The sequence below is a fragment of the Halichoerus grypus genome, chromosome 2 (genome assembly GCF_964656455.1).
Source record: "Halichoerus grypus chromosome 2, mHalGry1.hap1.1, whole genome shotgun sequence".
Lineage (NCBI taxonomy): Eukaryota > Metazoa > Chordata > Mammalia > Carnivora > Phocidae > Halichoerus > Halichoerus grypus.
The window spans coordinates 205,440,154-205,455,622 of record NC_135713.1 but is presented as its reverse complement, the minus strand read 5'-3'; the positions used below and the strand labels follow the sequence as shown (position 1 = coordinate 205,455,622).

Here is a 15,469-nt window from a genome sequence, read left to right as displayed (position 1 = left end):
CTTTTACTCTAGGATTTGTCTTGTAAAAATTGCATTTTAGCTTTTGTTTTATATGTAAATCATTTCTTTTTCTTTTCTTTCTTTCTTTTTTTTTTTTAGAGAGGGAGGTGGACAGGGGGGGATAGAAGGAGAGGGAGTGAATCTTAAGCAGACTCCTTGCTGAGCGCAGAGCCTGAGGGGAGGGGGGGTGCTGGATCCCGCCACCCGAGATCAGGATTTGAGCACAACCCCTGTTGATCATTTATGTTATGAAAGCCTAACATATATACACAATGAGCAGGCAGAAAACGATACACGTTATAAATGCAGAGCTTGATACATTTTACCAAGTCTTCCTATCTGTGTAACTTGAACCCAAGTCAAGAAACAGAATGTTACCAGTTCCCCAGAAGGCAGCCCCCTTATTTCCCCCATTACTACCGCCCTAAATGTAAGTGCTGCCCTGATTTCTAACACCACAGATTAGGCTTGCTATTTTTTTTTTTTTAAACTTTACATAAATGGACGTGTACAGCCTGTGCTATTTTGTTTCTGGCTTCTTCATTCAGTGTTGGAAAGATTCTTCCAGTTCCTACACATAGTTGTGATTCATTCTCCTTGCTGCGTTGTGCTCTATTTTGTAAACATGCCACGACGCGTTCATCTCTTGCATCGCTGGTGGATGTTCATCTGGGTCGTTTCTGGTTTCCAATGTTAGTGGTGGTTCACATTACTGTGCACCTTCTTGCATGTGTCTCCTGGTGAACCATTGTGTGCCTTTCTGTTGAGTCTGTTGCTTTCCAAGGATACTTTTCTTTCTTATTCAGTTCCTGCTTGTTCATTGTTTTCCTTCAGGGTGTTAGAGGTGTCACTCCTTTCCATGGAAATATGGAAAGTTCAGCCCACTGCTGCTCCTTTGAAGGGAATATATCTCCCCCCGCCCACCCCGACCCTGCCAGGTTTTTTGGATATTTTGATATTTTTGTCTTTGGGTTGCAATAGGTTTGTTATGATATACCAGGGAGTGTGCACATGTGCGGGGGTGCGTGTGTGTGCTTATATTTGTGGTGCTTGGGATTCTTAGTGCTTCTTGCTCCTGTGTCTTGATGTCTTTTGTCAGCTTTGAAAATTCTCCGTTACCTCCTTAGGTTCTGCTTCTGCTCCACCCTCTCCCTGCTCCCCTTGGCCTGTGCCACAGGGGGACCCCTCCACGCCCAGAGAGCGAAAGTGACCCAGAATGTCCGCGGTACTTCTCTGTGCTGCTTCTTTTCTCTCCGGAATCTTGATCCCTCAAGCCCTGGCTTCCTAAATAGCCCTGAATTCCAGTTTTTGTCACCCAGCCTCATGGGATGGCTGACGCTCTGCTTGCTTCCTCTGTCTCTTAGGGGTTATTTCTGCTGGCCTGGGTCTCTCTGTCCATGCTGCCAGGGAACTGACTAATGGATCAGGAGGGAAAGCAGTATAGGATGTCATGGTCACCTCTCTCTCTCGGGATGTGGCTTGTCTATTCAAGCTCCACTGTCTTGATCACTCTCTGATGTCTTAACATTAAAAAAAAAGGTTAAGCTTCTCACCAGTCGTTCTCAGTGGGAGAACTGGTCATCTATAAGCTAGCCTGTCCCCTAAACCTTTGCAGTTCTTTTTTTTTTTTTTTTAAGATTTTATTTATTTATTTGCGAGAAAGAGAGCACAAGCGGGGGGGGGGGAGCAGCAGAGGGAGAGGGAGAAGCAGGCTCCCCTCTGAGCAAGGAGCTGGATGTGGGACTCGATCCCAGGACTCTGGGATCATGACCCGAGCCGAAGGCAGACAGACGCCCAACCGACTGAGCCACCCAGGCGTCCCTAAACCTTTGCAGTTCTAAGTCGCTAATGTTTTGGGGTTATTGCCACAGCACACTCTCACACATCCTGGGGTCCCTCGTGGCCAGGTGGCTCTTAGAAACATTCATTTTCCACGAATGGTACCAGAGCCTTCAATGTCTCCTTTATAAGATTACATTTCCAGAGAGGATCTACTCCTGATTTTATTTTATTTTATTTTATTTTAAAGATTTTATTTATTTATTTGAGAGAGAGAGAATGAGAGAGAGAGCGAGAGCACATGAGAGGGGAAAGGGTCAGAGGGAGAAGCAGGCTCCCTGCTGAGCAGGGAGCCCGATGCGGGACTCGATCCAGGGACTCCAGGATCATGACCTGAGCCGAAGGCAGTTGCTTAACCAACTGAGCCACCCAGGCGCCCCTCTACTCCTGATTTTAGAGCTGCACTGGATTTCCTGGAGGTTTAGGAAGTGGTCACCATCCACCCAGCTGACTTTTTTTATTTTGTTACAAATACTAAGCCTCATGGAGTCTATCACATAAACCTGAGTAGGTCCTTATGTTTGCATGATACGTTATTTTTATTTTTTGTCATTATTTTTATTTTTAATCTTTATTTTTTCTGATTGTAAAAGGAATGCACACTTATTTATAAAAAAGTTTCAGACAACAGAAATGTATAAAGTAAAAAGTGGAAGGTTTGGTAATCCTATGTGCCTTGATAATAACTATGAATAACAGGACCTATTCTAGTTTATAGCATTTTATGCAAATGCTAATATATATATGTATTCAAAAATAGGATCATACTGGATATACTGTTCTCCAATTTGCTCTTTTCATTCAGAAATATATTACCAATGTCTTTCTGTGTTCAAGAAGTATCTCATTACTTTTAAAGGTTATATAGTTTTCCATCATATGGACACATCGTAACTAATTAAGGGAGTCCCTTGATAGACATTTATTATGTGTGATTTAATATAAGGGAAGATTTTTTAAAAAATAGGAATGATTTTATATTTCATCTATTAGACTCCATTCAATGCTGTTGTAAACAAGATTTTAAGTATCAATTTAAAATGCGATACAGTAAGTGGTTGCCTGGTGTAAAGTATGAATGTGCCCCTCCAGGATGAATGAATGTCCTGAAATGAGACACTGTCCTCGTAGGAAGTGCATGGGCTCCTGAAATGGTCTGTGACTATTCCCACGGGCAGCACTTTATTAGGCTCCGTGGTTTCTGAGCATTTCTCACGGAATTAGGTCGGGCCTTTGGGGCTGAGAGAGAAGGGGGGTGATTCTGGGTCGCAGGTGCTCCCGGGGGCGGGAGGAGGCCAACCCCAGGCCTGGAGACTGAGGGGCTGGAGGTCAGACACAGCCTGGGCGAAGCCTCTGTCCCAGCAGCCCTCTCTGTTCCACACAGCTCTGGACGTTGCTTTGGACAGAAAACCTGACATCGGACCCTGTATGCTCTGCGATGCTCTTAAAAGTGTTTTATGCAGAGGCGTGGGAGTTAGGAGCCCCATCAATACAGGGGGAGGGGAGGGAGAGCTGCTGTTTCTCGGGCTCAGACTACAACACGGATTGTAGAAGAAGCGGACTGCAGTGAGAAACTCCAGGCACACCAAAGTAGGGCAAAACAGTTGGGGGGCAGTCCCTGCAGATGACCTGGGACCCCATAAATTCCGCTCCTGGAAGGGGTATCGAGGGGTGGCCTGGTCTCTGTTGCCCTGTGAGCCCTCCATCACCACCTCCAGGGACCCTCTTGCAGGTGTCATGGCCCAGCTAGTCAGGACAGTGGTGAGAGTCCTTCACCTCTGCTGCTAAAGCACCTGCTGGGGTGGGGGTGCGTCCTGGTCGGCATTTAGAGTGATGCCCTCTAAGGACAGAGGATGCAGGGTGCCCACACCCCTTACTGGGGCTGCCAGGTGCTGTAGGTACAGTGAACATTTTCCACAGGAAATCTCCAGAAGGGATGCTTGACATGCATGTGTCTACAGTTCATTGAGAAGGTAGGTGATGTGGGAGAAGTGTGTGTCTGTGCATGTGTGTGTGCACGTGCATGCATGTGAGCACGTGCATGCGTGTGAGCATGCGTGAGCATGCGTGTGCATGTGCGCGTTCCATGCAAACCATTTTATCCAGGGTCTTCTCTACAGCGCGCTGTTGCAGGCATGGAAACACACATTTACATAACACGGAGTCTTTGTTCTTCGGCAGCGCGTGGTGGGCTAGAGGATGGAGAATGCACCCAGAATAAATGACCCCCAAGTCGGGTGACTTAAAACTGCATTTGTTATTTCTTGGTTTTCTGTGGATTCGCGGGGCAGGTCTTTTCTGGGCAGGTTTGGCTGATCTGCAGGGTGGCTGGGCCGGGGCTGGGGGCTCCAGGATGGCCTCACTCCCATTCTGGCAGGTGGCGGACTGGCTGGTCTTAGGATCCAGGCTAAGACGGCCCACGCCGCCTCCCAGCCTCCAGGAGGTGAGCCTGGGCTTCCTCCCCCGGGTCTCAGGGTTCCCAAGAGCGCACGCCCTTCCTCAGCTTGCGCTTTTCTCATTGGCCCAGCCAGTCACGTGGCTGTGCTCAGAATGGGCCACGGAAGGGGCCACGGAGGGGGTACTGGAGAGTGCAGCTGCAGGCAGGCTCGTGCAAGTCGGGGCCATTATTACAACGATCTGACCCAGAAGGGCAAGAAGAGGGAGCCTGTTTTGGCAGACGGTATAATAAAAATAAAATTCTAGGGGCACCTGGGTGGCTCAGTCGTTAAGCATCTGCCTTTGGCTCAGGTCATGATCCCGGGGTCCTGGGATCGAGTCCCACATCAGGCTCCCTGCTCGGCGGGAAGCCTGCTTCTCCCTCTCCCACTCCCCCTGCTTGTGTTCCCTCTCTTGCTGTATCTCTCTCGGTCAAATAAATAAATAAAATCTTTAAAAAAATAATAAAATTCTAACGGTCCACCATCTTAATAAAAAAAAAAAAAAAGTCCCACTTAATGCCGAGTTAAACCAGGGGCAGCCAATTTGGGAATTAACCTTCTGGTAGGACCCACCTCTTTTTGGTTCAATCAGTCTCCAACATGGAAAGAACCTTTTGCACTCAAAGGTTTAATTACGGGCTTTTCTTGCCACTTTCCGCTCCCCTTCCCACCACAGGGCTTGGCTGCAGTATAATTAGCTGCCTATGGATCAAGGGTGCCCAGCGCTCACAAACGGGGTGCATGTGTGGCGGCGCTGGGGGGAACCGCGCATACTCGACCAGATTTCTAGTTGGATCGGTTCACTGTTTCATGTGGTTCGCTGCTAACAGCCACCTTCCAGCATTTTCCAGTGCACTGGAGGCATGGTGGAGCAGTGGGTCGTTAGCTCCCTGCCATGACTGAGAGTCCCGGGGACTGGGCATCCTGGCTGCCCTGCTCTCTGCAGTTACTGAACGCAGAGGAGAACAAAGAGGGGGCAGGCGTGGGTGTAGTCCTGGCAGCTGGCTCTGACCGGGTGACGGACACTCTCATTCTGGCCGTTCAGGGCTGGAGGGTCCCAGGGCGCTGGGCAGGGAGGCACTGGCCCAAGGTGGGCAAGTGGCCAGCCATCTTGGGTCACATTTTTGTTTTAGGGCCCCTCCCACCCCAAATCCCTTTCCCTGACCCTTGCTTCACAGTGACCACAGCGGGGTGGGTGATTTTCAGGGAGGCTGAGTGTTGGGGGCAGGGATGCGTCAGGGAGAAGGAGGTGGCAGTCTCTGCAGGGGGGGTTTCATGTACGGGAAGGAATGTCCAGTCTCTCGGTTCTGGCCACAGCAGGACAGGTCTCCTTGGGAGCTGGACAGGGACCTATCAGCACCTTATTTCTGAGCACCCATCCCTCTCCTTTCTCCCGTGTCCTCCGCAGGCCCACTCTGACCGGGTCTGCACCTGGAGGGGAGCGAGAGATGACCCGGCAGGTCACCTGGAATAAGTCAGGAATTGGAAAGAATCCTGATTCATCGGAGGGCCTTGGCTGCCAAGAAAATTCTCTTGAAGGCTTTCTTTTCCTCGGCTGCTGCTTCCCAGGGGTGAGGACTTAACAGTGTTTGCTTCTCGGCCAACCGTCCATGACTCAGAGACAGAGGGGCCCAGGAAGGAGAAGGGCCAAAGGCCCAGATGTGGGGTGGGGAAGGGGTGAGCGCGGTCCCACGTTTGGGAGAGCAGAGTGGGGGCATGGACACAGTAACTAACAGTGCGTGTTAATCTGCGACGACACGTTCCGAGCCCCTCTCTGGGGCCAGGCTTTGGGCTGGCGGTCTTGTATGCTCATGCTTCTTCATCCCACATCAGCCTCAGGGGCATCTGCTACTGCCCCCGTTTGGCTGAGGAGGAAGCCGAGGTGGCCTAACCGGTCTCCGATTCCAAAGTCCCATTTCTACAAGAGATTGCTTCTTGGCCCCAGGGTCTGTCCTGGAAGCAAGCGAAGGCCAGCCTCACGGAGCGAGGAGGACTGCTTAAGGTCCTCCCTGGGCACTCCCAGGGCAAGCTGCTGGGCTAGAGGAACCCTGGGGCGTCTGAAGAGGAGGGGTCGGAATGGGTCTATCTTGCTCATCTGGGCTGAGGCTGGGGCCCTATGGATCTATCCAGCAGCCTGCTCCCCACTGGTGCAAGGCTGTGGAGGGTTCAGGGTCAGCGGGCACATCTGGGCTGACGGGGGACGCTCTCACTGCCTCCAAAAGGCTGGTGTGAGCTGGAGGTGGCAGAATACAAAAGACGGTCAACAAGAACCGAGATCTCTACCTCTCACAAGATAATACCCCAAGGAACAGAAGGGCTCGAAGACATGGTGCAGAAGGTTTCTTACCAACTGTGGTGTCACGCCCTGAAGATGTGGCTGCCAGCTCAGAACCGCGGGTCTCGTCTGGGACCCCCTCTCTCTGCCCTTGTGCAGCTGGGTGCAAGCTCCGCGCTCGCTCTCAAGCTCTCAGCCTGTGCTCGTACCCTGGCCTGACTCCAGAGAGCAGAAAGGCCATGCGGAGTTCTCTCTCCTTTCTGTCTTCAGAAGCTGTGAGTCATGGGTTTGTATTTTTAGCAACACATAGGAATCTGCTGTGTGAAAAAGAATTGGAGGGGACACTTGCACCATTAACGTAACAAAGGCAATTAATTTGGATCCAACACACAGGGCTGGAGCCAGCCAGCCCGTGTTCTTTGATCCAGGAAAGAAAAGAGAAAGAAGGTCTGGTGGTGCTCCAGGGATGGAGGCCGCCCAAGGATGGAGGCACACCGGGGACGGAGGCACCCCACAGATGACACCCCACAGATGGAGGCATCCCAGGGAGATGGCGACACTGGGAGGATGGAGGAGGCCTGGGGATGGAGGCCCCCTAGGACTTTCCCGGGACAGCAAAGCGGAGCTGCCTGTCCTGGTGGGCAGTTGTCACCACCTGGAGCCCTGGGAATTGTGGACATAGGCCTGGCTCAGGGCGTGCCTCTACCACCTGGAAAGGTCAAAGGGTGTGGATTCCTTCCTGTTGAGTCCTCCGCCCCCTGAGCAAGCCTCATGATCTCCTGGGAGCCCCCCCACTCCAATGACAGGCTTCTTCTTCGTGACCACCCCGTGCTGGAGAGATGCTGGGTCCCTACCACTCTTGGGAAGAGCTGAAACTTCTGACCTGGGCTACCAGGATTGTCCTCAGTTGGGTCCTGATCCCCCTCCAACCTTATCACACATTGTAAATGTATAAAGCGTGGATGGGCGACACGCCATCAGCATCCACGTTGTCGCCTTTGCCATGACAATCCTTAAAGACACTTCCAGAGGTGGTATTGTCCAAGAAGAGTCCCAGCTTAGAAGTCACAAAGCACCCTTTTTGGGTCTGCCCTGACTGTGGCCCCTTGGACAGTTGCTCTAACATCTTTGGGCCTCAGTTTCTCTGTAGTGTCATTTGACAATCCATGTCATGGATGGACAGAGCATGACCCACATAAAGGAAGGGTGAAGGCAGGCCTTCCCCGCTTAGCTTATAGGATTGCCGAGAGGACAAAGTCAACTAAAAGGCGGGAAGGCTCTCTAGTAAATTAAAGAAGGTGATGCAGGTGAGTGCCTGGTAAATTCTTTCCCCTGGGGATTTGACCGCCTAGACTCCTGGATGGGCCCAGCTTCCTGGGATGAACTTGTCATTCATAGCAGATCAGCTCCCTTTGCTCCTGGAAAGAAAGCAGGAGGTTTCTGGGGGCCGGAACCATGCAGAGAGGTGGGCCCTTGTATGTCCCGCGTCATCGGCTCGGGCTGATTCACCCCTCTCCGGATGCCTCGTACTCTCGGGAAGCCCGCAGGACAACCCTGGGCCCCCAGCACACACACGGCCCTTGTGCTGGGATGCCCGTCACAGACAGCAGCAGCGTCCGGGCCCGGAGGGTGCTCCAGATCCGAGTCAGACCCCACAGCCCTTGCCCAAGGAGCAGACCACCAGGAGAGGCTGACTGTGGCCGCAGAGACTCTCCCGGTTGCCCCAAAACCACGGATTCAGAATTCATTCACTCTATTATCCAACAGTATTGAGCATTGCAGGAGAAGTCCCCATTACCCATCACTCGGCCGGGCCTGACCTGGATCCCCATGAGATGACGAGGCAGGAGTTGATGGCTGGTCATCCTGATTGGCCTCCTCCAACCCAATCCACACCATGGCCAGGCGGGCGGGGAGTGTGGAGTCCAGGCTGTTCCAGAGCCGCCTTCCCTGGCACCCCGCCAGCTGCCTTGTCCTGGTGGTCGACAAAGCCGCTGGCCTCTGTCTGGCATCCGTATCCACGTCAGCGCACCTGTCCCGGACCTGGGTCAGGCCTCTCCGCCTCCTGAACCCGATCTCACGACGGCTCTCTTGCCATTGCCCGAGTTTAAAATATATATATATAAATAGCATAACAGCATTGAGTACATTCTTGAGAAAGTCAAAGCACTCGTGAGCCCTCTGCCCAACACGAGTGTCTCCATCTTGGCCTCCTCCCTTCCCTGCCTCTCTGCACACAACCTCTCACGCTCGCCCGCTTGCCTCTTTTCAGCCGGCTTTGATTTGATCAAGTGAGAGTTTCTCAACTCTGGCCATGCAGTTAGCACCTCCCTGGCTCCCAGACGCAGACTCCTGAGCGCCCCGATCTTCCCGCCTGCTGTCTCCTTCCACCCCCCGCACCAGCTTGGCTTCTGGGGACACTCCTCCCTCGGGCCAGGGCCTTGGGTGCCCCTTCTCGTGGTGCTTGCGCTTTCAGCCACTCGCCTGCCTCCGGGCCACGTCCCAAGCACTCCCAGCCCATTTCCCTCACTTCGGGAGACCGACCATTCCTCAACAGGTGCTCTGCATTGGCTTTTTAAAGGGAATTATTCCTTTTGAAAAAATATCAAAAAGGGGTTTCGGGGCTGTGGGATTGTGGACCACGGGCTATTTTCCTCTTTATACTTGTTATTTAAGTTGAATCCATTTGGAACCCTGTAAGATGTTTCTGACATTCCGTCATGATGATATTCGGCAAAACTGTTTTGAGGAGGCTCACCTCTCAACGCGACATTCTTTCATCACGCAAGGATGCCGTCCTGCACGTGGACGGGCACGCCATGTGCAGCTGCTGCTCAGCGCATTGCCATGGGGCCTCTCAAGGAGATGCGTCTTTGCCCTCCCGGGGCCCCCCATGAGGACAAAGAAACGACACGTATGAGCACCTGCTGTCCACAAGTGGGCTGTGCTGGGTGTAGGCCAATTCTCAGCCCTGCGACCAAACCTCAGATGAGGCGCCCAACAGAAGAGGTGAGGGTAACCTGGAGTGGGGGGGACAGATTTGCCCAGGGAGGGCAGGTGAGGCTCCAGCTGGAGGTGGTGGCAGTTCACGGGTGGGTGTTGCTAAACTGAGCAGGGTTAAGGAAACTTCCAGGCTGAGGGATGGAGGTGTGATAGGGTGAGGGGACAGGGGGCAGGTGGGAGAAGGATCTGGAAAGCTGAGTCAAGGTCAGGAGGTGAAGTGTGATCAGCATCAGGCTAAGGATTTTGCATCGGGTGCTCTCAAGCAGAAATCCCTGGGGGCCCGGGGGTGGGGGGACAGGTGTGTGTAAGGAGAGATCCCATTGCTGGCAGCAGCCTGGTGGATGGGGAGAACGGAGGGATGGTGGTGGGGCAGGCACCAACGGGGACAGTCGTCATAACTCAGGGAAAATGGTAGAAGCAGGAGGGGTGGAGATGGGAGAGGGGGTGAAAAACGCTCACAATGCAGAATCCAAAGTTGACAGGTTGCTGATACACCGTTTGGGCCAGGGTCAAGGTGAGGGTGGAGGGAAAGAGGCATTGAAGGGAAACAAGCCAGTGCTGCTTTGAGGGCCCACAAATAAACAGTCTGCTCCCCAAGCTTGCCGAGGGCTGGGTCCACTTAGACCCACTTGCAGGAACCAATGTGTTTAGGCTCATGCATGCTCAAGCATGCATGCGTGTGTGTACAAACAAGAGGGATGCGGAAGTGGCTGCTTCCAGAAGATTCATGGATGAATGGCAGAGATCTCTGTGTCCAATCCCAGCCGGCTTCCTGAAAGAGGGGGCACCCTCCCCTCTGCCACCTTGCACTTCAGCCACTTCACCCCCAAATTCCTGCACCTCTACCCCCCCTTTATCTAGGGAGCAAGTGTGCTCTGAGAAACAAGAACCCTTCGCCTTTCTCCAAAGATAAGTCTGCATGGCCCCCATCACTTAAGGAAGAGCATCTTTTCAAACCGGAGGGTTTCAATCCTAACAGGTTCTCCCCCACCGCCCCCCCAGCTCAATGGAGCCACAGTCCCAAGTCGGTTCCTGGTCTTAGAGAAGCCGTCAGGGCTGGGGGCCAGGTGTCTGCTTCTCTGCACATCAAGGAGAGAATCAGACCTTTCAGGAAGGTGGCTGGTTTTGTCCAGAGGAGTGTAAGGCTGCCTGGGGTCTGTCTTCCATCCTTCACTCTCCCATTAACCCGGTGGGGGGCCCTTCCCCTGACTTTTTTTCCACTTTAGCCTCCTCTTCTGTATTGTTTTGTTTTTTTAAACCTCTGTGCCCGGCTCCCATTATGGAAAGTGCTGTTTATGTCCAGGGCCCCTTAAAAAGGCAGCTAACAGCTCCCTGGCTGCGGTCCTCTCTGCTTGTTTCCCTGGCAACTGGAGGCAGGGAAAACAGAACCTGTCAGATGGAAAATGTCAGTTACAGCAGATCTGGGGAGAGGAAAGAAGGGGTGGGGCGGAGGGAGGGGAGAGGGAAGGAGGGGGGAGGGGAGGGAGAGCTGGAGGGGACCTCCGGGGCTCAGGCTGCTGCCACCCCAGGCGGGTGCCCTGGCCCAGGCCAGCTAGTGGGCAGAGGGGCTGGCTTCTGAAGCGAGGGGGCTGCCCCCCCATGCCAGAGCAGGGGCCTGGAGGGGTGGGGAGGAGGGGGGTGCAGCCAAATAGGATTAGCAGGATGGTGCTGGAGGCCGCCATCCCTGCCCTGCCCAGCTGATTATCACATTGTTTCAGAGGTAATTTGGTGGCTTTGGGCACAGAGCAACGCATCCTAGAATCCCCTCCAGCTGCCCGTTTGAAGCTCAGCCTGGGCAGGAGAACGGGGAGGTTCAGGGGAGAAAAAAGATATCAAATCTTGGCCATCCAAAGACCCCGAAATCCACTCCTTCTGCCCTCTGTATTGATCCCTGTCCTTGCTTTATACCAATTGATCAACGGCTCTGCCGAAAAGAGGAACTGCCCTTTAAAATGGCTGGGAAAGCGGTTCAGGCGGAGCGTTAATATTAATCAAAACGGGCCCCTCTCAGAAGGACAGCGGGGAAGTGGAAACAAAAGAAGGAGGTTTGCTGAACAGCCTAGAATATTAGGGCGGGAGAAGCAATCAGTTAATGGGACTGGATGCCAATGAGGTGTGTGGGGGCTCCCGAGAGTAGGGAGAGCGCGTGAGAGTGCTGTGAGCGTGAGCGCGTGTGCGTGTGTGAGAGTGTGTGGGTGGTGGGCATGCGCTGTGTTCAACCTCCTGCCGTGGGCCTCAGAAATTCCCGGAGCCTCCCCAGTATCCTGATTTCCCAGAAGCAACTCCGCCGCCTCCCTGGGGCCAGTGGACCCAGAGAGAGTGGGGACAAGACAGGCTGCTGCCCCAACTGCGTGCTTGCATTGCTGTTCAGATGGTGTACATTTAAGATAAAAAAACAACAGGGGGGGCGGGGGGGTGGGGGGTGGCGGGCTCAACAGAAGGAGGAGCCAGGACTGGTTTCTGTTCATTCTGAGAAGCTTAAGCCCCGCAGAGGAGAATCTCCCCGTCTTGTGCTGGGTTATCTGGGGGAGTCTCCGAGGAAGATCGGTCTGTGAGGCTGGAGCACAGGGGATGTCCTGCTTCAAGGATGCTCGCACCTGAGGTGCCTCTGGCTGAAATGACATCGCCTTCTGGCCCAAGGAGTGCAGTGCATCCTCGAGCTCTGGTTGAGTACAGGTGCAAGGAAGGGCAAGCTTGACAACACGCGACCCTTTAATGCCCGGTCCCACGTAAGCATCCTCGCCAACAAAACTTCCCAATAGAAGACAAAAAAACCACAGCAATGCAACAATAACGCAACCGGATGTCACTGACCCCCAGACTTGCAGACTGCCTTATTTGCTCTAAAGATTCCAGCTTCAGGCAGCAGCAGGGGAGGAAAAGGGAGATCAATTATATTCTGTGTTCTTTCACTGTAATCTCTCCTCCCAGGGTTTGCTGGGCGGGCACCCTGCTCCTTTCTTCCATGGATTTCTAGGGCTTGCGGGGATGCGTCCACGTGACCGTCCGGTCCACGTGGTCCCTGAAGGTCGAGGAGGAAGCAGGTCTTCGGTGACAGTGTAAATCAGGGCTCCACGAGCCTCCTTGCATGCGCCTCACTTAAAGACCATATGGACCTTCTCGCCAGGCTGGGACAGGCTTAAATTATGACATTTTTCGTCTCGATTGACAATTCCCTTCCCCTGGAAGTTGGGGAACGGCCCAGCTCTATTACATCTTGTACAATAAAACAAAGGAAATAAAAAGGGGAGTCATTATTTTAGGAATATGGTCTCTGGCAGTTGGCTCCGGATGTAATCTTTATTCCCACTGCTCCTGTGTTTTATTATTTTATTAAGAGTTAACTCTTGATTATCCACATGTGAGCCAAAGAGAAGATTTTATTCCCACAGCTGTTAGGTCTTATTATTTCATTATTATTGGTTTGGGTTTGTCTCCGGGCTCCATTCTGGGCTGAAAAAGAGTCATGATTTCTCACGTGTTTTTTAAGTACCCCTTTTGAATTATGTGCAATAAATGCTTATAATTTCAGTATCACTTCTTCCTTCTTCTGGGGTGGGTGGTTATTTCTTTTTTTTTTACTGTGGTAAAAAACATTACACAAAATCGCCATTTTAACTATTTTAAATACAATTCAGTGGTGTTTTAGTACACTCACAATGTGGTGCAACCATTACCACTATCTGGCCACAAACATTTTCATCCCCCCCAAAGGAAACCCCACAATAAGCAGATAAACCCCATTCTGTCTCGCTCTGGTCCCTGCAACCACCCATGTGCTTTTGCTTCCATAGATTTCCCAATCTGGACCCTTCATGTGAATGGGATCATACAACACGTGGCCTTTGGTGTTTGGCTTCTTACTTCCCATAACGGAGCCAAGGTCCATCCATGTGGCAGCATGTACCAGAACTCCGTTCTTTCCGTGGCTGAAATAACACTCTGGCATATGGATTCACCACGCTCTGTTCATCCATGCTTTTGTGGACGGACCTTTGGATCATTTCCATCTGGGGTTGTTGTAAATAGTGCTGCTGTGAACATCTGTGTTCAAGGTTTTTCTGAACACCTATTTTCTGCTCTTTGGGGTATATTTCTAGGAGTGGACTTGCTGGAATTGCCGGGTAGTTCTGTGGCTAGCTCACTGAGAGCCACCAGATTGGTCTTGCCAGTGGCCGCACTGCTTACGTGCCCAGCAGCAGGTAGCAGTTTCTAGTTCTCCACGTCCTCTCCCACGCTCGTCAACTGACGATTCTTTCAGTCGGCCCTCTTTGTGTCAATGGAAAAAACAGTATTTTCAAGATCAAGTTCTTGCCATGTCCTTGGCCTTCGACCTTGGTGCTGTGGCATCATTCTGTGGTGCCACGCAATGGAGCAGGGGCATGGTTAGCAGGAGTGCCGCCATGTCTCTTGACCTGGGAGCTGGGTGTTTTGGGAAACCCACAGAGGCAGGCCCACCAGGGGCATTGCCAGGCAGGGGATCCTTCGGCAGGGTCAGCGTGGTGGGGCTGGGGGATGGTTGGGCTTTGGAGAAGAATTCTCCAAAAGTACGTGGCCTTGGCAAGTAATTTCCTCTTAAAATGGCGTAGCAGACCCTGTTGGTGCCCCGCCCAGAGCCCCATGACATTGACTTCTGTTTGCTCTTGCACCTGGACTCACTGCCAGAGTTGGGGTCCCTCTAGGTAGAGGGGCAGGTCAGAAGTGCTCAACCAAGGGTATGGAGGGATGGATAACCTCGTAACCTTCCGGATGGGTCACTCCGTCTCCCGGAATCTGCTGCTGGGCTGGAGCTCCATTTGCCCTCAGTGATAACTATATGAACGAGGTACTTATATTGGCTGCCTCAGGTCCCCACATCCCTTCCCCACTCCCCATTGGTGCTTCCTCTGCTCCCTTCTTGATTAAATGTCTTGTACTCTGATCCTGGCCTCAGAGTCCCCTCCCTGGGGACCCCGCCATGACCTGGGGTTCTGTCTTTCTGTCTTTATGGATTTCCATCTCCTGAACTGACTCAGTGCTGGGCACATGGCAAGCCCTCAGTGGACATCAGCAGTCCTTGTCACTGTTAACGTGGGTAGAAGCGGTTTCTAATTATCAGTCTGTTTTGGGGGACCATCTCCCCGCGGAGAGAAGTGAACTGGAAACAAATATGGAGGCAGCTTAATTTTAGCACAGTGTTCTTATCCTATTAAAAGGGATCAGCAAAGCGCGTGATACAGAATCCGGGTGTTTATCTCGCGACGACAGCACTCAACTTTCCCAGAGGTTTGAGTTCCTCTCCGAAAAGCATTTCTTCCAGGCTGAGTCGCAGATGAGCAGACTTCCCCTTTGAGTGTCCCCCCTTCAGATGGGGCGGGGGGGGGAGCATTGGGTGCGATAATGCTGGTCTAGAAGCAAAAATTGGCTTTAGGTAATCCCCAAAGTGGATCACCAGCCATGGAAAATTAAGAGGTGGCCATGCTTATTTATTTCCAACCTGATGGGTACAATCACAGGGGAGGGGGTGGACTGAAACCCAATGAGGGAGAGCACCAGCGTCTGGAAGAGTAAGGGGCGTTCAGCTCTGGAGTGGGCAGCTGCCAGCCAGAGCTGAGTGCGGGGAGGGCTGTGGGTTCTCAGCCCCCCTCACTCATACTCTATCCTTCCTTCAGAGTTACAAGTGGTTCTCTTTGGACCAAGTGTTCAATACTGGCTCTTTTGGGCGGTGGGGTTCTCCAAGAGGACGGGGCAGGTGGAAGGAGGGCCGAGGCCAGGGGCTACTGAGGAATGGATGGGCAGCCCAAGTTGGCCTGCCGTCCCCTTGTCACCCTCTCCTTGCCATTGGCTGGCACACGCTCAGGCATACTCAGCAATTATTTTGGGTAAACAGAAGGAGGATCAAGTTTCTACCTGTGCGGGCTTCCCACCTCCTAAT

The 15,469-nt window shown here is 52.5% G+C and overlaps 1 protein-coding gene across 14 annotated transcripts in view; it reads left to right on the top strand.

Moving 5' to 3' along the window:
• Positions 1-14,726, top strand: part of LOC118547164 (uncharacterized) — a 60,797-nt gene extending 46,071 nt beyond the window's left edge. For 13 of the 14 annotated variants that reach the window (XR_013445257.1, XR_013445245.1, XR_013445247.1 and 10 more), the window contains 2 exons: positions 3,760-3,812; positions 5,686-7,863. Coding sequence is in view for 1 of the 14 variants with exons in the window: in XM_078066162.1 (XP_077922288.1) it covers positions 3,760-3,812; positions 5,686-5,751 (119 nt within the window). In the remaining 13 variants the exon portion in view is untranslated. Of the gene's footprint in view, positions 1-3,759; positions 3,813-5,685; positions 7,864-13,349 lie in introns of those variants that run through there. The other variant, XM_078066162.1, reaches the window with a different exon arrangement.
• The last annotated feature ends 743 nt before the right edge of the window (positions 14,727-15,469 follow it).